The 27,843-nt window shown below is 64.6% G+C and overlaps 2 protein-coding genes across 4 annotated transcripts; one reads left to right on the top strand and one right to left on the bottom strand.

Annotated features, from left to right (window-relative positions):
• Window positions 1–142: 142 nt before the first annotated feature.
• On the top strand, window positions 143–22,512 carry ZNF710 (zinc finger protein 710). 3 transcript variants are annotated; one of them, XM_059482425.1, is made up of 5 exons: window positions 143–289; window positions 18,649–20,098; window positions 20,688–20,879; window positions 21,297–21,471; window positions 21,699–22,512. In XM_059482425.1, exons 2-5 carry the CDS (start codon window positions 18,677–18,679, stop codon window positions 21,869–21,871), a joined length of 1,962 nt encoding a protein of 653 aa, XP_059338408.1. In that variant the 5' UTR covers window positions 143–289; window positions 18,649–18,676; the 3' UTR covers window positions 21,872–22,512. The 3 variants fall into 3 exon arrangements, with proteins under 3 accessions (XP_059338408.1, XP_059338409.1, XP_059338406.1); XM_059482426.1 differs by lacking the exon at window positions 143–289 and adding an exon at window positions 2,151–2,184; XM_059482423.1 differs by lacking the exon at window positions 143–289 and adding an exon at window positions 16,473–16,890.
• A 767-nt stretch (window positions 22,513–23,279) lies between these two features.
• On the bottom strand, window positions 23,280–27,292 carry IDH2 (isocitrate dehydrogenase (NADP(+)) 2). Its single transcript, XM_059482427.1, has 11 exons — window positions 27,164–27,292; window positions 26,169–26,260; window positions 25,635–25,800; window positions 25,095–25,255; window positions 24,871–25,014; window positions 24,634–24,770; window positions 24,389–24,540; window positions 24,203–24,315; window positions 24,021–24,118; window positions 23,828–23,920; window positions 23,280–23,473 (listed from the first exon to the last, which is right to left on the bottom strand). Exons 1-11 carry the CDS (start codon window positions 27,252–27,254, stop codon window positions 23,386–23,388), a joined length of 1,335 nt encoding a protein of 444 aa, XP_059338410.1. The 5' UTR covers window positions 27,255–27,292; the 3' UTR covers window positions 23,280–23,385.
• Window positions 27,293–27,843: the final 551 nt, after the last annotated feature.

The following is a 27,843-nucleotide window of genomic DNA, read 5'->3' as shown; positions in this document are numbered from 1 at the left end:
GGGGCTATGTGCTGGACCACGCCCTCTTTTAAAGGGCCAGCGACTCTGTCTACCCGAAGGGCACCGGCGGGGCAGAGCTCACCGGCCGCTGCCCGGTCCCGCCTCCCCCAGCGCGGGCACACACCGGCCAGGGCCCGCAGGAAAGCCTTGCCCTGGCGACTGTGAGAACAGGGCGGGGCAGTCCCGCGGGGCACCGGGCGCTAGCCACGGGCCCTAACCCGGAGGGCACGAACACGGCTCCTCGGGACCGGCGGGCACGGCGGGGGACGTGGAGGGCAGGGAGAGCAGGGTCAGTGCGCGCCGCGCGGGGCGGGGAGGAACGGGGAGGGGAACGGGAGGAACGGCGGGACCGGCGGCGGCACACCGCGCGTCCTGATTGGCTGCGGCGGCTGCGGCCCCTGGCCTCCCCTTTCCGATTGGCTGAGACAGCAGCCTCATGAATCCGCGTTCTGATTGGCTGTGATGGCCGCATCCGTCTGAATCCGCGTTCTGGTTGGCTGAAGTGGCCGCATCCTTCTGAATCCGCGTCCTGATTGGCTGAAGCGGACGGGCAGCGGCTCCGTGACAGCCGGCGGTGCCGGGGCCGGCCCGGGCCCGCTCCGGGTCCCGCTCCCGCTCCCGGTCCGGGTCACACGGCGCACCTCGCTCTGTTCCCCGCTCCGTGCCCCGCTCTGCGTCCCGCCCTGTTCCCCGCTCCGTGTCCCGCTCCGTGCCCCGCTTTGTTCCCCGCTCCGCGTCCCACCCGAGCCCTGCCCGGTGCCGCGCTCCGTGCCCCGCTCCGTGCCCCGCCGGGTGCAGCTCCAGGCACAGCCCCTGGCCGGCCGCCCCGGGATGCAGAGCCGCGAGCCTCCTGCGCCCCGTCCCTCTGGGCAAATCCCAGTGCGGGCAGGGCCGTCTGCGGCCACGTGCGGGGCGAGGCCGGCCGGGCACTGCGGAGGGAAGCGGCGTTTGGGGACCGGTGGCACCGGCGGCTCCGGGCCGGGCAGCAGCGGGACGTGACGGGATGTTGGGCGGCCCCAGACAGGCGGGGGGGTGTGAGCACCGGCAGGGGCAGCGGGAACAGCGCAGGGAGCTCAGTTTTCACCACGAACACACACAAAAAAAAACAGATCAGGAAAGCAGAAGTGAGCCCAGACAAAGGGCTGCGTGTGGAGACTGACTCTACTGCGATTAGTCCGGCCGGCGCCACCTGCTTCCATGGAGATGAGAATCTCCCGACACACCAGCCGAATCACGGCTGCCTCCGCACGCTCCTTCTGCTGTGGGGAGGAGACCCTCCTCCTCCTCTTCTTCCTCCTCCTCCTCATCCTCCTCACGATGGGAGCCAAGCCTGCAGCCCGCAGATCTTGGCTGTTGCCACCCACTGTCCTTCCCGTGCCACATCTCACCCCATCCCTCCCTTTGGGGGCCGGCGGCCTCCTGCCACCCCATCCCCACAGCCACGGAGCCCAGCCTCTGCCTCTGCCTTCTGGGGGCAGCCAGCAGCACCCCCTTTCCCAAACCGTCCAACTTCCGAATCTCCTGCTCCCCTCCCGCACCACATCCCATCTCGCTCCCTGCTCTGGCCGCCTCCTGCCACCCCCGTGGCCTTTCCCTCCGCCTCTTTGTGTCGGGTGAACAGCATCCCCCAAGCCCCTCCAATTCCTGTGGCACCCCTCGTTCCTCTCCTCCCGTTTTGGGGGAGAGGGGAGTCCTTGCCATCAATCCCTACAAGCTTTTTGGGCCGCACATGACCTTTCCCACCGCCATGGCGGAGGAGAGCGACGCCCAGCTGGACCTGGGTGTCCTGAGGAGGTCACCCCCTCCTCGGCATCATTCCGTGGGGCCACAGCCCCCGAAATGGGGGGTGAGGTAGAGAATGGGCCCCGTGCTGCGGGAGGGGACACGATGCAGGGTCACTGTGGGCACAGGGACCGCTCCCGGCCCGCTGCCCCCGCCTCCGACCCCCCCGGACCGGTACCGGTACCGGGGGCGGCCCCGGCTCCGGCGGACGGCGCTGCTGCAGCGGGGGGCGGTTCGCCGTGCTCGGGCAAGTTGAGGAGGGGGAGGAAGATGAAGGGCGGGCGAGTTAGGAGGAGCTGCTTTGCATCCCTTCACGTCAGCCCTGCCTCATTCCCTCCTTCTTCCTTCCTGCGCACCCAGCGCCGGGCCCGGAGCCGCCGCCGCCGCCCCGCGGAGCCGCCGGTGAGTCCTCACCGGACCCCCCGTGCCCCCGGAGCCCACCCAGCGGCCCCGCCGCCCGGGGGGCGCAGCCGCGGGGACCCCGCGCCGCCGTCCTGCCCCGCGCCGCCGCGCCGGGAGCGATGGCGGCGGGAGGCACCGGGCGGAGCGGCGCGGACGGCGGCTCCCGGTCCGCCGCCCCTCCGGGAACCCCCCCGGAACTTTCCCGTGGCCGCGCTCAAACTTTCCCGGCCCGGAAAGTTGCGGGAGGGCGCGGGGCGGGGGCCGTGACCTGTTGCGGGCGGGGGGAGCGCCGGGAGGGCCCCGCACCGGGAGCGATGCTCGGGCCGGCCCCGCACCGCGGCCCCGCTCCCCGGCCCTGCCCCGGTTCCCGCAGTTTCCCGGGTTTGCGAGCCCCCGGCGGGAGCGGTCCCGGGTGGGGCCCCGTTGGCGGCGGCGGAGCGCTGCGGCGAGTGCGGGAGGCTCCGGGCCGGCGCCGCACCGGGCGGGTCCCGCTGCACCGTCAGCCCCGGAGCACCCCGGGGTGTCCCCGTGTGGCAGCTCCCGGTGCTCCGGGGGCTCCCTGGGGACGGGGGGGGGCCTTTGAGCTCTGTGCCCAAACAAGGGACCGCGGGGAGCCGTGTGAAAGCCCTCCGGAGCTCTGGCCTTAACGGGGTGTGATGGCTAAATTAGTGATAATGAATTAATTAGTCGGGCATTAGGATTTTTCTTGTGAGCAGCTGGGTAGGAAGAGAAGGGTGACCAGGGCGAATAGGGGCAGCCTGACCTGCCCTGGAGTGGAGCCTGACCCCGCCCCACGTCCAAAGCCTGCAGCTCCATCAGACTCTGTTCCCCACACCCGGTTCCTGCCGCACACCGCAGCCCTGTGTCTGTCCCGAGGCACTCTCTGTTCCCCACACGGAGCTCCCGGGCTGGCCTCGGTCACTCCTGTAGCCCCGGTTTGAGCTGTGCCCCCGAGCTGTGGATCCAAGCGGCTCCCACAGGGCGCAGCTGGGTGCGGTGGGTGCTGTGGGGGCCCAGGCTGGCCACAGGGTCACACAAACACACCGTGGGCTGGGGGCAGGCTCCAGGCGTGGTCCCGGGTGCCCAGGCCCCGGCCGGCCGTGGGGAGCAGCAGCTGGGGCGGCGCTGGCCGGGTGCGCCCGTGCCCTGCTGCCACCCTGGTGCCAATGTCCTCACTGCCTGGAACGGGCACGTCCCCTCGCCTGGGCCCAGCTCCTCTCCTCGAGCAGCTCTGCGTTGTGCCCTCTCTGTGGGTCACACTGTGTCCCCCAAAAGGGGAAACAGGAGCTCTGCTGCACCCCAGCGCAGCCCCACACCTGGGGGTGCCCCTCAGGGTCAGACACGGGTCCCTGCAGCAGGGAGTGGTCACCTCTGGTGGTGCAGGTCACGGCTCATGTTGGCACTTTGGGCTTTGTTTAATCCCCAGAAGGTGTTTGTTCGGGCAGTGTTACTGGGCCATTTTAATTTATCAGCGAGTTTGGGAATCACGGTGTTGACAGAGAGGAGCGCAGGCACTGCCTGGCTCTGCTCTCCGCCTGGGAGTGCTGAGGAATCTCCAAAGCAGCGAGTTTGTGCTGCCAGGAGCACGCCAGCATCCCAGCCCGTGAGAGACAGGCTGCCTGCCCTCCTTTATTTCGTTATTCCTGGTGGGGGAGTCAGCCCAGCTCAGCCCCGTCTCTGGGCACGTCCCTGGGGCTGCCAGCCCAGAGCCGGGGCGGGCATGAGGGGCAGCCTTGTGCCAGGGGGGCTTCTGCTGGGTTTGTGGCCTCTGCCGCCCGCTCCCGGATCTGGTTCCCCGAGCCCCACAGAGTGCCCCTGTCTGGGCTCAGGTGCCCGCTCCTGGAATGCCCAGGTGCCTGCTCAGGGCACGGGTGCCACGGAGGTGGGGCGGTGGGGCTGGAGAAATGCTGCAGGATGGCTGGGATGGGGTGTGCCCAGCAGTGCCAGCAGTGCCCGGCAGTGCCAGCAGTGCCCGGCAGTGCCCAGCAGTGCCAGCAGTGCCCAGCAGTGCCAGCAGTGCCCGGCAGTGCCACCAGTGCCCAGCAGTGCCCATCCTGTCCCTGTGTGTGCTGCCTGTGGCTGGAGTCCTCAGGGTGAGTCATGCCCTTCCCAAAGGGCTTGGTCTAGGGGACAGAGACCATGGTCAGTGTTCTCCCTTTGTTCCTCTGTCCCACATTTTCCCCTCAGCCCCCTGCACCCCCTCCCCTCCTGCTCCTCCCCCTGGCTGTGGGTCGCAGTGGGGCTGGTGTGGGAGAAGCCCTGGCACAGCCCGTGCCCAGCATGGCATTCCCTCAGCCCCAGTTCCTGCGCAAGCACGGGGAAGTGTGCGTGTCAGAGGGGAGGGAGGTGCTGCTCAGAGCTGTGGAGGAAGGCTGTGTTTATGTGTTTGTATGTTTGGGGTCTGTGTTTGTGTGTTTGGGGTCTGTGTTTGTGTACATGGGGGTCTGTGTTTGTGTACATGGGGGTCTGTGTTTGTGTGTACATGGGGGTCTGTGTTTGTGTACATGGGGGTCTATGTTTGTGTGTTTGGGGTCTGTGTTTGTGTGTACATGGGGGTCTGTGTTTGTGTACATGGGGGTCTGTGTTTGTGTGTACATGGGGGTCTGTGTTTGTGTACATGGGGGTCTGTGTTTGTGTGTACATGGGGGTCTGTGTTTGTGTACATGGGGGTCTGTGTTTGCACACAGGGGCTGCTCTGCTCACCTGGCTGCAGCCTCAACAGAGGGCTCTCCCCCCGAAGGGAACAAGCAAGGATGAACTTTCTGTCCCAAACTTTAAATGAAAGGGGAGAAACACGTGTTGACTTTTCCTGGCCTTTCCTTGCAGTTGTCCATCTGTTGTTTGAGTGACAGTCGGGTGTTTCTGGTGCAAATTCACAGGAACAGTGTGTCAGCACCTGTGGACGGCTCTGCAGTGTCCTGTGCTGTCACCTCCTGCTCCTCAGAGTGTTTGGGCAATGTTCCCTGCAGAGTGCCACAGGTTTTAGTTAAAGTGACCCGTGTCTGGGCGCTCTGCTGTGCACAGCAAAGACAGACTCGCAGGAAGTTCAGGTGAATGTTCTCCAGACTGGCTCCAGGGATAGCCCAGGACAGTGCTGGGAGCACCGTGGCTGTGAGAGCAGGGAGGGCTGGTGGGACAGGGCGCATCCTGTGGCCCTGGAGATCCATCACCAGGTTGCCCCAAGCCCCATCCAGCTGGACCAGCAGGGCTGGGGCAGCCACAGCTTCTCCGGGCAGCCTGTGACAATTCCGTGCCCTCGTCAGTCTGATGCCATCCTTCCTGGCACGCCAGGTCCCTGTCCCCGGTCCCCTCTGGCTCTCTTGGAGCCCCTTTGGGCACTGAGGGAGCCCTGGTCACCCTGCAGGTGTCCCCTCTGCAGACATTGCGCGGGCAGTGCCATGCTGGGCAGTGTGGGCAGGAGGAAGCAGCACGCAGCCCTGCTCATTGTTTTGCTTCCACTTCTCCTCCGTGGGGAGCTGCCGGGTGCCCGGGGGGCAGTGCCCACCCCCATGTGGAGCTGTGGGACAGCAATTTCCTGGGGCCCGTGGGTGGGAGCCAGCAGCAGCCCAGGGTGGGACAGGGAGGGACGGTGAGGGGCTGCTGGGGGGCTCCTCATGCCTGCACGGAGCCCTCCTGTCCCTGAGCCCCCCAGCACTGCCCAGGTCCCCCCGGGCACGGCTGGCACTGCCCCGGCCCTCAGAGCCGCTCCAGGCTGGAGCCCACGTCCTGCCCGTGCTGGGGCTGGCCTGGCAAGGAGAACGGGGAGGAAGGACGGGCAGAGCTTCCAGAGGAAGAGTGCTCAGCACTGCCTCTAAATTTATCTTTCCTGTTTCTCAGCAGCAGCAGCAGCAGCAGCAGCAGCAGCATTGTCTCGTGCCCATTCTCTGTGGTGCCAGGCGTTGTTCTCCCCTCTCTGCCTCTCTCCTGGCACCCTGTCCCTCTCAGCGTGTTATCCCGGTTTAACCAGCTCTGTCTCTCCCCCTCTTTCGCTTTCAAGTTTTGATCCTGGTGAGCTCCTGGCTGCTTTCCCCTCCTCTCAGCCCCGGTCTGTTCCCACACCCACCATCCCAGGGCCCTCCCCATGTCCCGCAGCCCCAGCCCTGCCCTGGGGGTTAAACTGGGGACTGGGTGGTTTCCAGTTCCCCTGGGCTCAGGACTAGAGCCCCGGAGCAAGCTGGAGAACAGGGCTGGGAGCTTTCCCTTTGTCCAACCCGTGGTGGGCTGCTCTGAAGGGAGAGCTTCTCCTTGGAACCATTTGGTTTGACAAGACCTTTGAGATCACAGAAGCCTCAGGGCAGCCTGGCCTGCTCTGAGCCTCCCCAAGGGATGACCAGGCACACCAGGGACACCCTGGGCTGGCTGGGTGGACTGGGGACACCCTGGGCTGGCTGAGCAGATGCCAGTGGCCCCCGAGTGTCCCCGGTGCCCTCAGTGTCCCCCGTGCCCCCAGTGTCCCCCCTCAGTGCCCTCTGTGCCCCCAGTGCCCCCAGTGTCCCCAGTGCCCTCTGTGCCCTCAGTGCTCCCAGTGTCCCCAGTGCCCTCTGTGCCCCCAGTGCCCTCTGTGCCCCCAGTGCCCTCAGTGCCCTCTGTGCCCCTCAGTGCCCCCCAGTGCCCTCAGTGCCCCCCAGTGCCCCCAGTGCCCTCAGTGCCCCCCAGTGTCCCCAGTGCCCCCAGTGCTCCCGGTGCCCCCAGTGCTCCCGGTGCCCTCAATGCCCTCAGTGCTCCCAGTGTCCCCAGTGTCCCCAGTGCCCCCAGTGCCCCCAGTGCGCTCTGTTCCCCCAGTGCCCCCAGTGCCCTCAGTGCCCCTGGTGCCCCCGGTGCCCCCAGGCTCACCCAGCACTGGCTCTGTTTTCAGGAGCAGCCCCGAGCTGCAGGGCCCTGGGCAGTGCTCCCAGGGGTGTCGGGTTCTGTCCCTGTGCCCTGTCCAGCCACTGACACTCTGCACATCAGTGCCAGACCCGTTCTTCCAACTCCTTTGCAAAAGATAAATATGTGTGTTTTTGTGTAAAATCCTGGCCTCTGCCCGGAGTCAGGAGCCCTGCAGGAGCTTTCGCAGCATGATGACACACAAAAGCACGCGGGCAATAAGCAGGAATTGCATTCCACCCTGGCCCTGTGAGCAGCAGCCGAGTGCTCTGCTCTGTGGGTCTCAGAGGTGCTGGCCACGCAGACAGACCTGGTGCTGTGGGGGCAGCAGCACAGCTGGCTCTGGGTCAGCCCCGGCTGGGAATTCATGCTCTGCCGCCAGCAGGGTCCTCTGTCCGGTGCCTCCTGCTCCATCTGTCCAGGCCAGCCTCCAAACACTCGTTCCTGACCTGCTGGGCTGTGCAGAAAGGGATCTGAAACGTTTCCCACCGTGGGGATGTGAAAGTGGAAGTGGTGTTGGCAGCTGTGCAGCCGGGTTTGTTCTGTAACGGGGCACACGTCAGAGAGCCTCATTGTTGGGCAGTGGGAGTGGGGCAGTGCTCGGTGGGCATCCAGAGCCTGGCGTGGGTGTCAGGGGCTCAGTGCGCCCCAGCTGCTGCCGTGCCTCCTCCTGCCGTGGGGGGAAGCTCTGGTTCCCTGCCCTGTGTGCCCCTGGGGCTGTGCGAGGTGGCACTCGCTGTGTGTGGGTGTCCCTGCCCTGCAGCCCCTGCCTTCCCAGCACAGCCTCCAGCAGGCACACGCGTGGCACATTACCCGCTTGAGTGTTAATTATCACGCTCAAATTAGCGCCCCTCAGCTGTGATTAACTCATTAACCAGCCCTGAGCAGGCACAGGGAGGGTGGCAGAGCTCAGTGTGCCTGGCTGTGGGCACACAGCAGCCCTGGCATTGCAGCCCTGAGCAGGCACAGGGAGGGTGGCAGAGCTCAGTGTGCCCGGCTGTGGGGGCACACAGCAGCCCTGGCATTGCAGCCCTGAGCAGGCACAGGGAGGGTGGCAGAGCTCAGCAATGCTCAGCTGTGGGGGCACACAGCACCCCTGGCATTGCAGCCCTGAGCAGGCACAGGGAGGGTGGCAGAGCTCAGCAATGCTCAGCTGTGGGGGCACACAGCACCCCTGGCATTGCAGCCCTGAGCAGGCACAGGGAGGGTGGCAGAGCTCAGTGTGCCTGGCTGTGGGCACACAGCACCCCTGGCATTGCAGCCCTGTGCAGGCACAGGGAGGGTGGCAGAGCTCAGTGTGCCCGGCTGTGGGGGCGCAGCAGCCCTGGCAGCCCCAGCCCTGCAGGATCCCTCTCTCCAGGCTGGGATGAGCTGCAGGAGAGCAGTGGGAGCTGCCTGTGCTGTGCTGAGGCTCCTGAGTGCTGGGGCTGGGCTCTGGGGGCAGCATCTGGGCTGCAGGGCTCGGGGTGCTCCTGGGACACTGAACCTGTCAGCGCAGGTATTGCTGTGTTCACCTTCCTCAGTGCCCCTGGTGCCAGGATCTGTGCCAGCCCTGGGTCTCCATTTCTCTGTCCTCACAGCCCAGCACAGGGCAGAGCCTGGGGACACAGGGACAGAACCAGGAGCCACTGTCCTGCAGAATGGATGGGCTCCACACATGGAAATACCAAAACTGAAATTGTTCCAGGCATAAGGGCAGAGATGCTCTGGAAAGTAACACCCTCAAGTGAGAGCCTTCCCACAGTGGGGATCTTCCCTTGCACCAGAGCAGCTTTCACATCCCTGTGTTCCCTTTGGGGTGACACACATCTCCCATTTGTACCATTTTGAGTTGATTTTCCCCTTTTACAGCCAGCTGGGCAGCACACACCAGGATTCCTGTGCTCCTCCTGCCTGTGCCTTGTCTCCTCAGAGCTCTGGCCACGTTTATGGCTCTGCCCCAGAGCCCCAGCAGTTTGTGATTACCCGCAGCTGGGGATGCTGGGCAGGAGCTCAGCAGGGCTGGTGCCGCATGGAGTCGGGACGTCCCTGTCCCCCTCAGCGGGCTGCCCCGGGGTCGGATGGCACCGCCTGGGTCTGTGCAGGACCCCAGGGAGCTGTTGGCCCTGCCCCAGAGCACCTGCTGTCCCGGGGGCTCCATCTCCCTCTGTCCCTGTACGTGCCAGCCCTGCTGTGCCCCCGCACCGCGGTTCCTTGGGGCCCTTTGGGCGCTCGGGCCCACCCCGCACCCAGGCTCCGTTAACCGTGCCTGTGCAGAGGATGCCCAGGGAGCAGGGGCAGTGCTGGGCGCGCAGACCCAGCCGCGTTGGGACTCGCAGGCAGGGCTGGGTGCTGGCAGGGATTTCAGGGCAAGAGGGGCTGCACCCACGCTTTGCCCTCTGCTCCCTGCAGGGCCCAGCGCAGCACCAGGGCCTGGGTTTGCCTCTGCCACAGCCAGCCCTGATCTGTCCTGCAAGGCTTTGGGCTGGCCTGGACTCACACTCATTCCTGCAGGTTTGTTTGCCCGGGGTGTTTGCTCCTGCGTTGCCCAAAGGAGCCAACAGTGAGGTGGTGAAGGCAGTCCCACTGCAGAGTCCCTTTCCTGCTGTCCCCATCTGTGTGTGTGTGAGTGCTGGGTTTGTCAGCGCCTCGGCGCCTTTCAGGGGCTCCGCAAAGAGCAGATTTATTTTCTGCTATGCTGAGAATTAGCTCCCCTTTCTTCCTCTTCCCTCTGCCCCCTCTGGAAAGAGAGAGAATGCAGGGAAGAAGAAAGGATTTCCATCGCGGCGGTGATTGGCACAGCCCTGAATGAGAGGTCATTCCAGCCGGCTCTTTCTTTTCAGGGCCCTTTTTTCCTGCTCCCTGTATTCAGGCTGGCAGCATTCTTTCTTTTCAAAGCTCCTCTGTCTGTCTCTCTCTTCCCCCTCCTTTATTTTTCATCCCTTTTCTTTACTTTTGCTGTCTTTTCATTCTGTTTTTCTCCACCCCCTTGGGGCTCCATTTTTTTCTTTCCCTTTTCCTCTATTCAGTTCCTTTTTTTCTCCTCGCATCTCTTTTGAATAGCTCGGCTATTTTCGGAGAGGAAAGGGACTGTGCCGGGGAGAAGCCGTTGCAGCAAGGAGGAACTTGAAAGTCTTTTCTTTCCCTGTTTATTTCGTTTAAAAGCAAAACTTGTTTTCCAAGGCAGAGCCGGGGTTCTGTGTGGAGCCTTTGAAGGCAGGCTGGGACAGCGGCGGGGCTGGGGCCCTCCTGCTCCCGGAGAACCATTCACTGCTGGTCCCAAAGGCCAGCACCGGGGCCCTGTGCTGCCAGAGGGGCTCCAGGCAGCAGCAGCCCCTCGCCCTCAGCCCTCCCCACACCCCTCACCTGGTCTGGAGGCTCTTGCTGCCTCTGGGCTCGGGGCAGCAGCGTTTGTGGGGATGGGGTGACCACGATCCCCAAGGGCAGCTCCTGGCGCTCTCTGCTGCAGCACACACCTGCGTGCAGGGGGAACGGAGGGAGGGTTTGGTCCAAAGGGGAGTGGGGGGGCTCACACAGGGGGCCCGTGAGGACACGAGGGGTGTGCCAGCTGTGCATGGCCAGCTGTGCAGGTGCCAGCTGTGCATGGCCAGCTGTGCGGGTTCCAGCTGTGCAGGTGCCAGCTGTGCAGGTGCCAGGTGTGCATGGCCAGCTGTGCAGGTGCCAGGTGTGCATGGCCAGCTGTGCGGGTGCCAGCTGTGCATGGCCAGCTGTGCGGGTGCCAGGTGTGCATGGCCAGCTGTGTGGGTTCCAGCTGTGCAGGTGCCAGCTGTGCAGGTGCCAGGTGTGCATGGCCAGCTGTGCGGGTTCCAGCTGTGCAGGTGCCAGCTGTGCGGGTGCCAGCTGTGCATGGCCAGCTGTGCGGGTGCCCCTCGGTGTGCCCGGTCCCTGCGCTCAGGCCAGAGGGACACAAGGTGCCAGGCTCCCCAGAGCAGTGGCAGGAGGGGTCCCACACCCCGGCCCGGGGGTCCCGTGGCTCTGAGGAAAGCAGGTGAGCCTCAGCAGGTGAGGCTGGGCCATCTCTGCCCCAGGTGCCCCCAGAGCTCGGCTCGCTGTCCCCGCTGCCCTGGTGCCCTGGTGCTGTGCTCTGGGAGGGCAGGAGGGCTGGAAGAGCAGGCTGGAGCGTGGTCAGTTTGCTGTGCAATTGAGGGAGGAGGGCTTGAGGCACAGCAGCTCCTTGGGAAGGCAGGTGGGGCCAGGAAGAATCCCCTTCCAAACGCTCCCTGCCTGGGCACCACTCTGGGCATGAACCACCGGCGGCTTTGGGGCAGCTTCAGTGGGGCTTTGGCGCGGTGTTGATGCAGCTTTGGTGAGGTTTTGGTGAGGTTTTTGTGCACCTTTGCCTGCTCACAGACCAGCCCAGCATTTGCCCTGGCTCAGCCCATACAAGGTTCCCAAAGAGACCTCCCCGAGCAGGGACAGCTCTGGTGGCCACAGGCCTGCTCTGCTGGCCTCCTGGCTGTGCCAGCACACAGGGGTGCCATGGAGGGACCTGGCTGTGCCAGCACACAGGGGTGCCATGGAGGGACCCCGAGTCAGAGCCAGGCTCCCTTCCCTGTCCCTTCACCACCCCAGAGCCGCCTGCCTTCCACCCTCGTTCCCTTGCCCCCTGCCCAGTGGATGCAGCCAGGGCTCTGGTTTTCAGGAAACACCTTTCCCACGTGGATTGTGGTCTCCCCTTGTTTGGCTGTCACACAGAATTTGAGGGGGAGCTGCTGACTTCCGTGCTGGCTGTGTTGGGATCGTGGAGTCAGGGATTCCCACATCTGGAGGGCCCTCAGGGATCACCTGTCCCGTCTTTTCTGGGAGAAGTCCAGACTGGGCCAGAGGGGCTGCAGGAGGGTGGCAGGGCACTGTCACCCCGCTGTCCTTGGCCGCCTTTGGGTGTGGGCTGCGGGAGGGCAGAGCGGGGCCAGGGCCCGTGGTTAATTAAACAGATCATTCCTTTAAAGTGAGATCCAAATAATTGTAACCCTGAGATAGAGAAGGCATTGGAGGAGATGAAATGGGAGAGAGAGAGAAAGGAAGCAAAGGACAGAGGTTCAGAATGGAGAGGGAGATTAGGAGAGAGATGAAAGAGAGAGGAGAAAGATAAGAGAGAGAGAGGGGACAGATCTCGGCGCGAGATGGGCGTTGCCAGGGAAACGGGAAGAATGAGGGAGCAATGGAGGAGCAGAGGATACGGGGGGTGGGGAGCGAGGGATGGAGGGGACAGGGATGGAGGGGACAGGGATGGAGGAATGGAGGAGCAGAGGGATGGAGGAGCAGAGGGATGGAGGGGACAGGGATGGAGGGGACAGGGATGGAGGGGACAGGGATGGAGGGATGGAGGAGCAGAGGGATGGAGGAACTGAGGGATGGAGGGGCAGAGGGATAGAGGGGACAGGGATGGAGGGGACAGGGATGGAGGGGACAGGGATGGAGGGATGGAGGAGCAGAGGGATGGAGGAACAGAAGGATGGAGGGGCAGAGGGGTGGAGGAATTGAGGGATGGAGGGGCAGAGGGATGGAGGAACTGAGGGATGGAGGGGACAGGGATGGAGGGATGAAGGAACAGAGGGATGGAGGGGCAGAGGGATGGAGGGGCAGAGGGATGAAGGAACAGAGGGATGGAGGAACTGAGGGATGAAGGAACAGAGGGATGGAGGGGCAGAGGGGTGGAGGGGCTGAGGGATGGAGGAACAGAGGGATAAAGCCCCAGTGTCAGAAGCAGGAAAAGGGGAATTTCCAGCAGAACAGGAAGCAGGATGGGGTGTCACAGCTCAGCACAGGTGCCTGTGTGCTGGGAAGAGCATTTGGGATGGCAGCTCTGTCCCCCTGCAGTGAGCAGCTGCAGCCCCTGCTGCACCCCAGTGCCAGGGCTGATCCCGGATCCCCGGGCAGATAATGGAGGAACCAGGCAGCTCTGTGCTCATCACACTTGTTCTGCAGCACTGGAAACCTCTAGCTCTTGGGAACCATTCCCTTTTCCCTCCCAGTCAGGGTTTGCCAATAACCATACATTTTCAAAGGGGCAAATATTCACCTCTGACTGATGGACACGGTGATCAGAGTGAGAATATCCCAGTTCTGTGGAGTGTTTGCTAAAACATCACCAGCACCTCTCTGCCAGCCCCAGGTTGTGTCCCTTGTCCTGTGAAGCCAAAGCCCCCAGAGGCTGCTCCTGCTGCACCCAGAGGCGCTTCAGGGACACTGTGGTGTCACTGCCTGGGGATTGTGGCTCCCTGAGCCACTGACAGTGCAGGTTTCTTTCTTCTGGAGAAGTTTTCCTTAAAACAAAAGTTTTCCTTTGAAAATGTAGTTTGACAGTATCTGGTGTGGAGACACTGACTGGATTTAAACAGGTATTTGTTTTCTGCGGCTGCTGCCCGTTTCTCAGAGGTTTGGCTCATTTTTGCAGCAGTTCCTCTGTACCAGGGTCAGTTCTGGGGCAAGAAGTGCCAGTTTCGGTTCTGCCACGCTGTGTGGGTCAGCCCCTGGCACACAGCACCAACAAGAGCCAGGGCCAGCAGTGCAGCCAAGGTGACCCCCAAATCCCTGGGCTGGGGCAGGGCAGACGTGCTGGGTCAGGTTTAAGAATAATTTTAGTTGTGATTTTCAGGAGAACAACATTTTTCTTTTTGGAATTGTGGGGGGTTGAGCAGCTTTATGTGAAATCTGCAGGCAAGATGAAAGCCTGTTTTCCCCTTTATTAAATTTAAATGAAGGCTGCTTTTGAGAAAGAAAGGAAAATAAAATCAAAGGTTTTCTCACAAATATCAGATACATTATCAGCCATTTTCTGGTAAGAAGTCTTGAACAGGTTTACTCCCCCCTTCCCCAGTGAGAGCCCTGCAATGGGGGTAGCCAGGAGCAGGTCCTAAATGTCCTCTGTGCCGTGGCACCGGGCTTGTCAGGCGGCCTGGGAAGCTGTGCAGGGTCGGGTGACACAAAGTGCTGCAGGTGCCAGCTCTGGGCACTGGCACTGGCACTGGGCACTGAGCTCTGGGCACTGGCACTGGGCATTGGGCACTGGGCACTGGGCATTGGGCACTGGCACTGGGCATTGGGCACTGAGCACTGGGCTCTGGCACTGGGCATTGGGCACTGGCACTGGCACTGGGCACTGGCACTGGGCATTGGGCATTGGGCATTGGGCACTGGGCTCTGGCACTGGCACTGGCACTGGGCACTGGGCATTGGGCACTGGCACTGGACACTGGGCATTGGGCACTGAGCACTGGGCTCTGGCACTGGGCACTGGGCATTGGGCACTGGCACTGGGCATTGGCACTGGGCACTGGCATTGGGCACTGGCACTGGCACTGGGCACTGGGCATTGGGCATTGGGCACTGGGCATTGGGCACTGGGCTCTGGCACTGGGCATTGGGCACTGGCACTGGGCACTCGCATTGGGCATTGGGCACTGGGCTCTGGCACTGGGCACTGGGCACTGGGCACTGGCACTGGGCACTGGGCACTGGGCATTGGGCACTGGGCACTGGGCATTGGGCACTGGCACTGGGCATTGGGCACTGAGCACTGGGCTCTGGCACTGGGCATTGGGCACTGGCACTGGCACTGGGCACTGAGCACTGGGCTCTGGCACTGGGCATTGGGCACTGGCACTGGCACTGGGCACTGGCACTGGGCATTGGGCACTGGCACTGGACACTGGGCATTGGGCACTGAGCACTGGGCTCTGGCACTGGGCACTGGGCATTGGGCACTGGCACTGGGCATTGGCACTGGGCACTGGCATTGGGCACTGGCACTGGCACTGGGCACTGGGCATTGGGCATTGGGCATTGGGCACTGGGCACTGGGCTCTGGCACTGGGCATTGGGCACTGGTACTGGGCACTCGCATTGGGCATTGGGCACTGGGCTCTGGCACTGGGCATTGGGCACTGAGCACTGGGCTCTGGCACTGGGCACTGGGCATTGGGCACTGGCACTGGGCACTGGGCACTGGGCATTGGGCACTGGCACTGGGCATTGGGCACTGGGCTCTGGCACTGGGCATTGGGCATTGGGCACTGGGCTCTGGCACTGGCACTGGCACTGGGCACTGGCATTGCCCTGCCCCTGCCAGGCTGGGTGGGCTCCTGCTCGCCTGCTGGGGGCTGCTGCTCCCTGGAGAGCTCAAATCCATCCCCAAACCCTTTGGATTTGGGTGCTGGGCATCCCTTCCCTGCAGCAATGCTTGGGTGAGGGCTGGTGGGTGCTGCTGCCTCTGGGCTGCTGAGGGGAGCTGGGAGTGGGGCCAGGTGGCAAACGAGGGTCACTAATTGGTCACTAATTGGTCACTAACCTCTCCCTGGAGGCTGTGGGGCAGCTGGGGCCGTGCTCCCCCCAGAGCCGCTCTGGGGCCGTGGCTTGGGTGGCTCTGGGCTGTGGGTGCTCCCTTCGCTCAGACCCTTTGGGTCTCAGGTGTTACAGGCAAAGCTGTGGGTGCCAAGGTGAGGCTGCTGTGGGCCAGATGAAATGTTTGAATCCATGCTGCCCAGCTGAGGATTTACCAGGCTCTTATCTCTAGAGCGCTGGTGCTAGCTGAGGAGCTGGGTGGGGTGGCACAAGAACTGGGCAGGTGGGTGAAACCGAGGGAGGTAAAACAGCAAAGGGAAGGGAAATGTGTCCACAGACACAGCACTTAGCCTGGTGGCTGGGAAATCTGAATCCAGCAGGGAATGTGCTGGGAGTGGAGAGCCTGGTGTGCAGATGCTGCTGCCACAGGGGCCCAGAGAGAGAGAAGTGAGTGTTTGGGGAGCTAATCATGGAGCAAGAGAGGGAAATAGAAATAAAATAGCACAAAGAAGTGAAAGCCATGAAAAAAACCTATTGTGGGTGAGCAGGTGTGAGTGAGGAGTTGGTGGAGACTCTGAGGGGGCAGCCAGGGCAAGGGAGGGCAGGGTCTGCAGGATGTGCCAGGGCAGAGCCTGGATCTTCCCTGATGTGTTGGGAAACACGGGAGCAGAGATTGCGCCAAAACTAAACCTTGGAGTGGGAGGAGAAATGAAGAAAGAGCCCCAAATTTCACAACCCCAGCGCTCAGGGCCAGCAGGCCCCAGTACTGTCCCAGGTGCATGGCGGGGGAGGTGGGTGAGTGGGCTGGGAGCCGGGCACTGCCGCCAGCACGGGGGACACTGCCTGTGTCACCCCCGTGGGACAGGGCTGGCAGTGAGGGCCCGAGCCCGGTGAGGGCCCGAGCCCGGTGAGGGCCCGAGCCCGGTGAGGGCCCGAGCCCGGTGAGGGCCCGAGCCCGGTGAGGGCCCGAGCCCGGTGAGGGCCCGAGCCCGAGGGAGCCGCGCCTGGCGCAGAGGGCTGCCCTGCAGAGCTGCGGGTACTGAGGCTGGAGGAGCGTTCGGTTCCAGCAGCGGCACGGAGGGGCCCGGAGCGCGGGGCTGAGGGGCTGGGGAGCAGGCACCGGGCCGGGCCGGGCAGGAGGAGGTGCCGGGGTCCCTGCCGGGGTCCCTGCCGGGGTCCCCGCTGGGAACAGGAGCCCGTGCGGCGCTCGGGGCTCGGCGTGCCCCGGCCTGGGCACGGTGCTGCTCGGTGATGGGCCCGGGGCCGTGCCCGGGGTGCAGCGGGGCTGGCAGCGGGGCTGGCAGCGCTCTGCGGGCAGTGTCCCGGGCAGCCGGAATACGTGACCCCCCCTCGGTGCCGGGGCGTTGGGCAATGGTGAAATGGTGTTTCCAGCTGCCGCGGCGAGTCCCGGGGCGCGGACAGGGAAGTGAGAGCGGGAAGTGCGGCCGTGCCTGCGCCCTGTTCCTGCTCCCGGTGCTGTTTGTGCAGCTGCGGCTCCGGGCGAAGCTCCTGCGGCGTGTGCCGGGCTCGGGGCGCGATGGAGACCAGCGCCGAGAGGTTTGTGCAGCGCGGGCTTCGGCTTCCCTGCTGAGAGGGCAGCGCGGCCCCTTCCCGCTGCCCAGAGCAGGAATCCGCACTTATTTCCCCTAAAAGCCTCTGTTTTGGGGTGAGGGTAAGGTTCTCTGTACTGCTCCGGGGAACATGTGGGTGCGTTGTTCTCGTCTCGTGGGGCTTCTTCTGGGGGGCAGAGACCCATGGCCGTGCTGGGGGGGCGCTGAGCCACCCCTCTGCCCTGCTGGGCTCGTGGGGAGAGCAGCTGGGTCCCCTCTGCCGTGTCCCCAACCCCGTGTCTCCCCTCCCGTGGCCCCCCTCTGCCGTGTCCCCCTGCCTGCGGGGCAGCTCGGGGCCCCGCGGGACGGGCTCGCAGCAGGCGGGGTGCGGCCCCGGGGCTGCTCCGTGCCCGCCAGCTGCCGCCTCCCTGACCGATCGCTCTTCTTCCTCCCAGCCCTCCTCCTCTTCCCGCCGCCGCCCTCCCCCACTCCGCGCTTTGTTTCGCTGCCTCCGCACTGGTGCTCCCCTCATCCCCTTCCTTCTCCTCCTCCTCCCGCCCCCATCCTCTTCCTCTCCATGTCCCGTCCGCTGTGTCCCTGCCCGCCGGGAAGGAAGGGGTGCCCGGGCAGGCGGGGTACCTGGCTGAGACCTTCCCCCGGCAGCTCTGGCCTGGGCAGGGTCCCGGACCCGGCTCCCCCTGACCCGGGGCCAGGAGCCCCCCGTGCTGTGCCCAGTGCCAGCCCCGCGGTGGCCCAGCAGATGGCAGGGAGCTGAGGAGGGACCCGGTACCCCGGATACCCGGTACCTGTCTGCGGGCAGCCAGGCCCCTGTGCTTGGTGTTGCTCCCTTCTCTGCCTTTTCTCACTCTGGTTTGGACCTTCCCCATCCCATCCCCTGCCACGTGCTGTGCCTGGTGTTTGGGGCGCAGGGCAGTGGCATGAGGGGACACTCCTGGGCTGGGCAGGAGCAGGAGCTGCCCGCAGCACGGAGAGAGGCTGACGTCCCCAGCCATGCTCGGTGTCCCTCTAGCCGAGCTGGCTGCAGGGATGCTGCCCAGCACTGTGGGGTTTCCCTTCTCCAAGGTGGAGGTTCATCCCACGATCTCCTCCTGCTCTGGGGTTCTCCTGGGACTGTGACAGGATCTGGCTCAGAATTTATCCGTTTTACCTCCCCCGCAAGATTTCTTTGTTGTAGCTGCAGGAATAATTGTATTTAGGAGAACACTCCTTCAGCAGGAGGAAGCGGCAGCTCCTGGCTGTCCCCGCTGGGGGAGGGTGCTGTGGTGGCACTGGGAGCCCCAGGGTGAGCGTGCCAGCCTCCAGGGCTAAGCCAGCACAGCCCTGCCTGTGCCAGCCCCACTGCCAGGCTCTGTCCTGGTGGGTCTGGGCCCCGTCCCTCACGCTCCCTGTGCTGTTGCTGCTCCTGCTGGGGCTCAGAGCCACACTCACACACTCCGCTGTTCCCAAACTGTTGGGTTCCCTGGAGTCACTCTAGGAGCCTGAGGGCATGCAAGCAGCCAGAGTAACAGCCCATCCGGAGAGGCTGAGAGTGGGCACGGATCCCAGCTTCCCTCCTCGCCCCAGCCCTACAGTGGGAACCCCTGGGGCCGCTGTGTCCCCACATCCTGGGCTCTGTGGTGCTGGGGACATCACCGCTGTGGGGCTGGGGTTCCCTGGGGAGGGCAGTGGGGGCTGGCTGAGCCCCTGAGCACGGTGTCCGTGCTGGTGGGTGCCAGGGGCTCAGGGCCGTGTCTCTCCCCCTCAGCCATGACAGCGTAGGCCGGCGGCGAGAGATGGATCGGTTCAGCGAGTGCGGGACGCAGACGGACGCCGTGGTGGTGCTGTCCCTGGCACAGGCTGCCGTGCTGGGCCTGGTGTCCGACAATGAGCTGCTCGGCGCCACCGTCACCCCCACCGGCTTCTTCCCGGGGCTGGCCGGGGAGCAGCTGGACAATGCCGCCGCGGAGCCGGGGGAGCCCGAGGGAGAGGAGCAGGCGCCCGGGGATGGGCAGGACGAGGACGCCCTGGAAGCAGACTGCTCCCTGGAGAAGCATGCCCGCAGGAGGAAGAGGCCGCCCGTGAGGCTGATGCCCAAGGTCAAGAGTGAGAAGGCAGAGGTGGAGGCTGAGCCGCCGTACAGCGCGTCGGTGCCCGGGGACGAGGAGGGCGAGGGGCAGCACGGCCACGCGCCGCAGCCCCCAGAGCCCAGCCAGGAGCCGGCGGTGCAGAGCGGGGCCGTGAAGATGATCGACCTGGGCACCTTCAGCAGGAAGCCCCGGCGGCTGCGGCACCTGCGCCGGCACCGGGAGCCGGAGGGCAGCGAGCGCCGGCACCGGGAGCCGGAGGGCAGCGAGCGCCGGCGCAGGGGCAACGACCCGGCTGGCGGCACCGGGGGGGCCCCACAAACCGCGGGCACCTTTGAGACGGGGGCTCCGTCCCCCGGGGAGGCCGAGGCCCCCGCGCCAGCGTCCCCCGAGCAGGTGAAGAGCGAGCAGGGCTGTGTGTGGCAGGAGCCGGGCGAGCTGGAGGCGGCCGGCGGCACCAGCGAGCACAGCAGGAAGGCGCAGCTGGACCGGCTGGACATCAACGTGCAGATCGATGACTCCTACCTGGTGGAGGCGGGCGACCGCCAGAAGCGCTGGCAGTGCCGCATGTGCGAGAAGTCCTACACCTCCAAGTACAACCTGGTGACCCACATCCTGGGCCACAACGGCATCAAGCCCCACTCCTGCCCGCACTGCAACAAGCTGTTCAAGCAGCCCAGCCACCTGCAGACCCACCTGCTGACCCACCAGGGCACGCGGCCCCACAAGTGCGGGGTGTGCAGCAAAGCCTTCACGCAGACCAGCCACCTGAAGCGGCACATGCTGCTGCACACCGACATCAAGCCCTACAGCTGCCGCTTCTGCGGCCGCGGCTTCGCCTACCCCAGCGAGCTGAAGGCGCACGAGGTGAAGCACGAGAGCGGGCGCTGCCACGTGTGCGTGGAGTGCGGCCTGGACTTCTCCACGCTCACCCAGCTGAAGCGGCACCTGGCCACGCACCAGGGCCCCACGCTGTACCAGTGCCTGGAGTGCAGCAAGTCCTTCCACTACCGCAGCCAGCTGCAGAACCACATGCTGAAGCACCAGAACGTGCGGCCCTTTGTCTGCACCGAGTGCGGCATGGAGTTCAGCCAGATCCACCACCTCAAGCAGCACTCGCTCACGCACAAGGTAGGGGCTCAGGCTCCTCTGGGGTGCTGCCCTCATCGTGCCCAGAGGAGATGTGCCAGCTCTGCATGCAGGTGCTTGTGGAGGGGAGTATCCCAGCGCCCCCAGTCTCGGGGGGAGGTGGGTGGTGCGGGTGGGCAGTAGCACCTGTGGCTGGCGTTAGCTGGGGTCACTGACATGCAGTGAGGGGATCCCTGGGACCCAGCCCCTGCCCTTCTGGGGGTTCCCTTCCTCAGGGAGGGAGTTTCAGACCTGCTGCAGGGTAATGTGGGGAGCCCTGTCTGGGAGCTGTCACCGCCCCTCTGGGCAGGGTGAGTGTGGGTACTTGCCCTTTTCCTTGGGCTGGTTAATGGGGAGCAATTGGGCTGAGCCCTAGAGCAGAGCTGGCACTCAGCTGCACTTACAGAGCCTGTCCAGCCCCCACCTGCAGCCCCTGCACGTTGCTGGGCTCAGGCCAGGCTGGGCTCTCAGATACACACCATGCTGTGCTCAGCACAAGGAGCCCGTCCCTTGCCCATGGGGTCCCTTCTCCACTCCTGGCACCCCTCGTGTGCCCAGTGCCAGGGGTCTGCCCGAGCTTTCCCCCCGGCAGGGCGTGAAGGAGTTCAAGTGCGAGGTGTGCGGGCGGGAGTTCACCCTGCAGGCCAACATGAAGAGGCACATGCTGATCCACACCAGCGTCCGGCCCTACCAGTGCCACATCTGCTTCAAGACCTTCGTGCAGAAGCAGACGCTCAAGACCCACATGATCGTGCACTCGCCTGTGAAGCCCTTCAAGTGCAAGGTACCGGTGGGGCTGGGGCTGGTGGAGCTGGGGTGTGAGAGCACAGGTGCTGCTGTGCTGTGCCCACAGGAGTCTGGCCAGGCCGAGCCCTCGGGCATGGAAGCGCTTTGTGATGCCTCCTCTGCTCACTTGGGCATGGAATATCTGCTCTGAGCTGTGGTGGGAGCGTTGCTGCTGAATGAGAACCAGTGCCTCTTTCTGAGCAGTGTTGGGTGCTCTGGAGCTCCCAGCAGCACCAGCCCCGCATCCCCACGCAGAGCAGGAGGCGGGAGGGAACCCCATTGTTCTGAGCCAGGAGGGGCTGCAGGAGGGCCGCAGCCCCGTTACTGTTGCTGGGAGCCCCAGGGCAGCCTGGGGGCCAGGCCTGTGCTGCAGAGCCCTGGCCAGCTCGGGTGACCGCGGGCTCGCTGCCGGCAGGTCTGCGGCAAGTCCTTCAACCGCATGTACAACCTGCTGGGGCACATGCACCTGCACGCCGGCAGCAAGCCCTTCAAGTGCCCCTACTGCTCCAGCAAGTTCAACCTCAAGGGCAACCTCAGCCGGCACATGAAGGTCAAGCACGGGGTGATGGACATCAGCCTGGACAGCCAAGGTGGGTCCCCAGCACGGCGCTGTGACTGCCCCGCAGCCCTGGAGCCGGGCTGGGCCGTGCTGGCCGAGGCGGGTTCGCTCTCCTCGCCCGAGGGCTGCCCCACAGGCACCCAGATCCAGCAGGGCTGAGGCTCCCGGGGAGCTGTGGGCTCCAGGCCCAGGCAGGGGGAGCTGCTGGCCCCAGCCCTCCCCGCAGGTGCCTCACTGTGTCCCTGTGCTGACTCCTAGATGCCATGATGGAGCTGGCTGGGGCTGACCACACCGAGCTGGATGGCCAGCAGGAGATGGACGACTTCGAGGAGGAGAACTCTTACGGCTACGGGGCCGTGGGCAACCCTCCAGACGAGCACACGCTGGCCGAGCAGGCCATGAAGGAGATGGCCTACTACAACATGTTGTAGCCCAGGCTGGTGGGGCTGTGGGGGCTTGCTGGGTTAAGAGGGGCTGCAGCACCCAGTCAGGTCCCCCAGAGCTGGAGGGATGGCTTCCACTGGGCTTGGGGAACACAGGGATGTCCAGAAGACTTTGCTGGACCTGCCTTGGCTCTGCTGCTGCCCCCCTGCCCCTGCCTGCACCCTGCAGCTGCTGACTTGAAGCTGCAGGCAGGGGAGGCGTGACCCAGCAGATCACTGAACGAGTAAGGATGGAAGGGGCTGCTGTGGAGCAAGATGATGAGCATCACTGATTATTCTACCTCCTGGGTCCCCCCTCGCTGCACAGGGGTTCCCCTGACGGGCAGAAGCCCTGCCCGCTGAGGAGGTGGGTTTGCATTTCCCACTCCCCCGGGGCTCTCAGCCCTGTGCCAGGCCCTGGGATGCAGAACAGAGTATTTTCATAGAAGCTCAGGGCGCAGTCAGCGCCCACAGCTCCAGCTCTGGAGCTGCAGCCAGCAGTGGAGCCGGGGGAGGCAAACCCAGCCCAGCCCCAGCAAATGATGGTATTTTGAAAGTAATTTATTTTTTTCAGATGTGCCGCGTGGTTGGTTTTATCTTTTCACTGAGTTCAGTTCCCTTCAACCAATGTGCTTTGTAAACCCGTGTAAGCTGTGTGGTCTGTGTGGGGAGAGGGGGTTGTGAGGGGCTGAGTGGGGTCCTGGGCAGAGGAACTGGCACCCCCTCCTTGCCCCCCAGCTGCTCTGGGCTGGAGGGAAAGGCTCTCCCTGGGGCAGCCTGTGAGGTGGGGTTTGCCCCTCCGTGCCCAGGGATGTGGCAGGGAAGCAGTGCTTCCCTGGGGCAGTGCTGAGTCTGGCACCACTCTTTGGGCTCTTCACTCTGTGCTGTGGGGCAGAGGACTCACAGCACCCACAGCGTCATCCCCCAGGAGCACCCAGAGCTGGGCAGGTCCTGGCAGGCATCAGGAGCCAGGGGCCAGCCAGGGCACAGGGGCTGGGACACCTGTGCTGACCCCACACACCCTGCACTGTGTCAGTGGCTGAGCACCATCTGCCCCATCCCCAACGCCCCGGGGCGGGTCACTCAGCCCACTGCCCCTGCCAGCCTTGGGGCAGGATGGAGATGGCCACAGAGCCTTGCTGAGCCTGGCAGGGCTGGGGACCCCCAGACGCTGCCCTCAGGCCAATACCAAAATGCTGCAGTGCACGGCCCCGTCAGGCTGGCAAGGCTGAGCTGAGGGCTCTGGTGCCCCCCCTGCGCGCAGTGCAAAGCTGTGCCAGGTGCTGTGCCGTGGCTGGGGAGATATTTAATGGCACCAAACTGTTATGGGGTACATGAATCAGGGCAGGACACACACCCCCCCACACCCCCCACCCCACACTCCCCTGCTACAAAGGCTTTAAAAACACTCCTAAGAAAACTTTAGAAAAATTATTCAACTGTTCCTGAGCTGTGCTGGGGAGCTGGGGAGGGCACTGGGCCCCTCCCAACCCCATCCATCCCAGAGATGGAGAGGCTGTCTCCTATTTCTTGCCCAGAGCCTTGTCCAGGTTGTTCTTGATGGCATCCAGGAAGTCGGTAGTGTTCACAAAGTGCTCATTCAGCTTCACACTGGGGAGACAGACAGGGATTGGGGGGGGTCCCTGCCTGCCTCCTCCCACAGGCACCACAGCCCTGGCTCCAGCATGTGGCCCCTGCCCAACCCAGTCAGTAGGGAACAGCCAACCTGAGTCCCTGGGGACTGTCCAGAGAGGCCAGCAGCTACCACCTGTGGCCACCGTGCCCAGCCAGCTCCTGGACACTTTCCTACTCTCAAGGCTGCCCTGCAGGGCCAGCCCATCCTTGTGGTCACTGTGCTGTTCTTGTGGCCACCCTAGAGGGTCCCCCCACCCGCACGGTCACCCGTGCAGCCACGCTGCCCTGGTGCAGGTGGCTGCCCCCCTTGTGCCCTGAGAGCCCCCGTACTTGGCAAGGCCGTGGATGCAGCCAGCGAGGTCCTTGGTCATGGTCCCGCTCTCCACGGTGTCCACACACACCTTCTCCAGCGTCTGCGCAAACCTGGGCACGGGTGTGGGGCACAGTTTGCACAGCTGCTGCCACGGTGCGAGCAGAGCAGCTGCTGCAGGGACCCTCCCCGGGGATCCCACCCCCTGCTCACTTGATGAGCTCCGGGTTGCTGTCCAGCTTGCCGCGGTGCTCCAGGCCGCGCGTCCAGGCGAAGATGCTGGCAATGGGGTTGGTGCTGGTGGGTCGGCCCTGCGCAGAGACAGGGGTCAGCTGTCTGCTGGGGACACCCTGCCCTGGGCAGCCTGGCACAGGCAGCTCACAGGCTCTGCCCACCTTCTGGTGCTCCCGGTAGTGGCGGGTGACAGTGCCGTGGGCGGCCTCGGCCTCAATGGTCTTCCCGTCCGGGCACACCAGGACAGAGGTCATCAACCCCAGGGAGCCGAACCCTGCGGGGGGACGGGGGTCAGGACAGCTCCGGGGGTGACGCTGCAGAGCCCACCACACCCTACCCTGCTCCACCTTGGGCCAGGATGTCTGACTGGACATCCCCGTCGTAGTTCTTGCAGGCCCAGACGAAGCCGCCGGAGGATTTCAGCATCTGGGCAACCATGTCGTCGATGAGCCGGTGCTCGTACCAGATCTTCAGCTTGTCAAACTCTGTCTTGTAGTGCCTGGGAGCCCGGGCCGGGGTCAGCCACGCTCACCCCACGTGGGTCTCGCTGCCAGCGCCCCAGGACAGCCCAGACCCCCCCCCAGGTCCATACTTATCAAAGATCTCCTGGAAGATGTCCTTGAAGCGCCCGTCATAGGCCTTGAGGATGGTGTTCTTAGTGCTCAGGTAGAGCGGCCACTTCTTCTGGATGGCGTACTGGAAGCAGCTGTGCGCAAAGCCAGAGATGGACTGCAAGGGAAGCGCAGAGCCTCGTGGCACCCTGTCCCTAGCTGGCATCACCAGGGTGGGAGGCACGCTGCCCCAAGGGCCCCCTGAGCCCCAGCAGTACCTCGTCCGTGTTGTACATGCCCATGCCCACACCGCCGCCGGGGAAGTTGAACACCTCCCACTCCTTGGTGCCGCTGCCGTCCTTTGGCGTGAAGATGATCTTGAATGTCCCGGACTTGTCCACCACGAAGTCGGTGGCTTTGTACTGAGGGGGCAGGCAGAGGGTCAGGCAGGGGCGGAGGCAGCTGCTGGGCAGCCACAGCTCCCTGCCGTGCTCTGGCTCACCTGGTCACCGTGGGCGTGGCGGCCGATGGTGATGGGCTTGGTCCAGCCGGGCACCAGCCGGGGAATGTTCTTGCAGATGATGGGCTCCCGGAACACCGTCCCCCCCAGGATGTTCCGGATGGTGCCATTGGGGCTCTTCCACATCTTCTTCAGCTTGAACTCTGTGGGGCATGCAGATGGGACCCCTGAAGCAACCCCAGCCCCCCTGAAGCACATGGCGCCTGCCAGCACCCAGCTCCACTGTGCCACGGGCTGCTGCCAGACCCTGCTGCAAGGGGAGGGACAGCCAGCATGAGATCGTGGCTGGCACAGGGCACAGGTCAGCGTGTCCCCAGGCCCATGGGGTCCCCACAGCACCCACAAGCCCCCAGGGTGGGCAGAGGGGCACAGCACTGAGCATGGTGCAGCCCCAACCCACCGGAAACCTGAGCAGGCAGTGGGAAGGCACCGCTGACCCCAGAGGGCACAGACAGGAGGCTCAGCACCCCACGGAGCTGCCAGCACCCCCCCACTGCAACGGGAGCTCGGCCCCGTGCCCACCTTCCACCCTGGCTTCATCAGGCGTGATGGTGGCACACTTGACAGCCACGCTGTACTTCTGCGTGGCCAGCGCTGAGTCAATGGTGACCTGGTCATCCGTCTTGTCCCGATGCGGCAGCCCCAGGTCGAAGTACTTTAGCTGGACATCCACGTTGGGCAGGATGAGCTGAGGGGCCAGCAGAGTGTCAGAAGGGGGGAACAGTGTGGGGTGCCTGGGGAGCAGCACCACGGCATGGCCAGCCCTGGCACCCATCCCGGCCCAGCCTGGCTGCCTGCCCAAGCTGGTTCCCCCTGCCCCAGGTGGTTCTGCTGACCAGGATGATCCCCCCTGCCTTGAATAGGCCTCTCTGCGTGAGACAGCCGCCGCTGCCCGCAACCGCCTCACTTAAAGGTCGTTCTGGTAGTTGTGCCCATTTTACGACCTGCTTCCTGCAGACAGAGGGACGGAGGCGGGAGGGACAGACAGAGGGCAGCACAGGGATCACCGGCTCTCCGTGCAACCCCCCAGCTTCCCGGGGGCACACCCCCCATCACCTTCTCCTTAATGAAGGCCCAGATGATCCGTGTCATCTCGTCCCCGTCCATCTCCACCACTGGGTTTGCCACCTTGATCCGCTTGTCGGCATCTGGAGAGCAGTGGGGGTGTGAGGGGTGCACCCCTGGTCCCACGGCTCCACACCCCTGTGTGGGGCCAGGGCAATCTGTGGGCACCACACAGCTCCATCCAGCCAGGTGTGGGTGCCACCCTGGCTAAGGGCCAGGTACAGGCAAGCCTCACTGGGATCTGGGCCCGTTATTGGGGTCACCACTGCTGGAGTGGGGGTCAGAGTGCAAAACCCACCACGTGAGGGGGACAGGGACAAGGACACATTCCTCCCAGAGTGGGATTTACGTGCAAGCCGGGCTCCAATGCCTCAGTGAGATCAAGAATGGGACCAGAACCAGGAGCAGGTGCAATCCCCTGGGGCCAGATTCAGGCACAAACCGAGGTGCAAATCTCTGTGTGGATCCTGGACCAGGACTAAACCCCTCTGGGTGCCAAACCTGTCTGTGGCTCAGGCTGTAAACCCCCACGCGGTACCCAGAGCAGAGGTGACCCTCCCTGAGTGGGACCGGAGCATTGATAGGCAACAAAACTCTGCGTGGCACCATGACCAGGATTTTGGCACTCTCCTGAGGGGCGAAATTCCGCGTTGGTCCGGGACCTTGAGCGACCCCCCCGCGCACCAGGCTCAGACCAGGTACGAGCTGGAGTGCAAAACGCCACGTGGAACCGGGACCAAACTCCCCAGGGACCAAAGTCACCTGTGAAACCCCCCGTAGAACCGGGACCACCCCCCCAGGAGCACACCCAGCTACAAAACCCGCCGCGGGTCGGCAGGGGCCCGCGGACCGTCGGTACGCGCGACTCCGGATCCCGTTTCAGACACCGCCCCCCTAAAGAATCCGAGCCGCCCCCCCGTGGGTCCGGCGCGCTCCCCGGGCGCGGCGGGCACGGCCCCGCGGTGTCCCCCCGTGTCCCCACTCACAGTGGCGGCGCTGCCCCGCGGCGGCGGCGGGCGGCGGGCAGCGGGGCAGGCGGCGCAGCGCCGGGGCAGCGCGGAGGTAACGGGCGGCCATGGCGTGGGCGGACGCGACGGGGCGGACACCGGGGCGCGGCTCTCTCCGCCCCGGGGCGGGACACAGCCCCGCTCCCCTCGTGGGGCCCCGCGCGGCTCCGAGGGGCCCGCGGGGGGTCCCGCGGCGGGGTCGGGCCTGGGCCGCGTCCGGCCCCAGCGCCGGAGCTCGGCGCGGCCGCGATCCGCAGCACCCCCGTTCCCGCCGAAGGGATGTTGCGTCCCTGGCTACGTCGGGGTTACGGATACGTGGCCAAACCCCACGTGGAACGGGGACCAAACTCCTCCGGGACCTGATCCGGTTGTAAATCCCCTCGTGGAACAGGGAGCAAAACCCCCTGGGACCAGACCTAGCTGCAAAACCCTGCCTGGGACCAGAAATTAAACGAAACCTGGGGATCAGACACCGGTTTGAAATCCCTCGTGGAACTGAGAATGGCCCCACCCCCCCAGGACCAGACCCATTTGCAAAACCCCTCGTGGAACCGGCATCAGACACCCTCAGGATCAAAAACCCAGCTGTAAAAACCCTCCTAGAACCGGGACCAAACCCAGCTGCAAATCCCCGTGTGAAACTGGGGTGGCACATGGGG

This window comes from Ammospiza nelsoni, chromosome 14 (assembly GCF_027579445.1).
Source record: "Ammospiza nelsoni isolate bAmmNel1 chromosome 14, bAmmNel1.pri, whole genome shotgun sequence".
In the NCBI taxonomy this organism is placed as follows: Eukaryota; Metazoa; Chordata; class Aves; order Passeriformes; family Passerellidae; genus Ammospiza; species Ammospiza nelsoni.
Note: the sequence above shows the minus strand (reverse complement) of the source record. Positions and strands in the feature narration are given on the sequence as shown.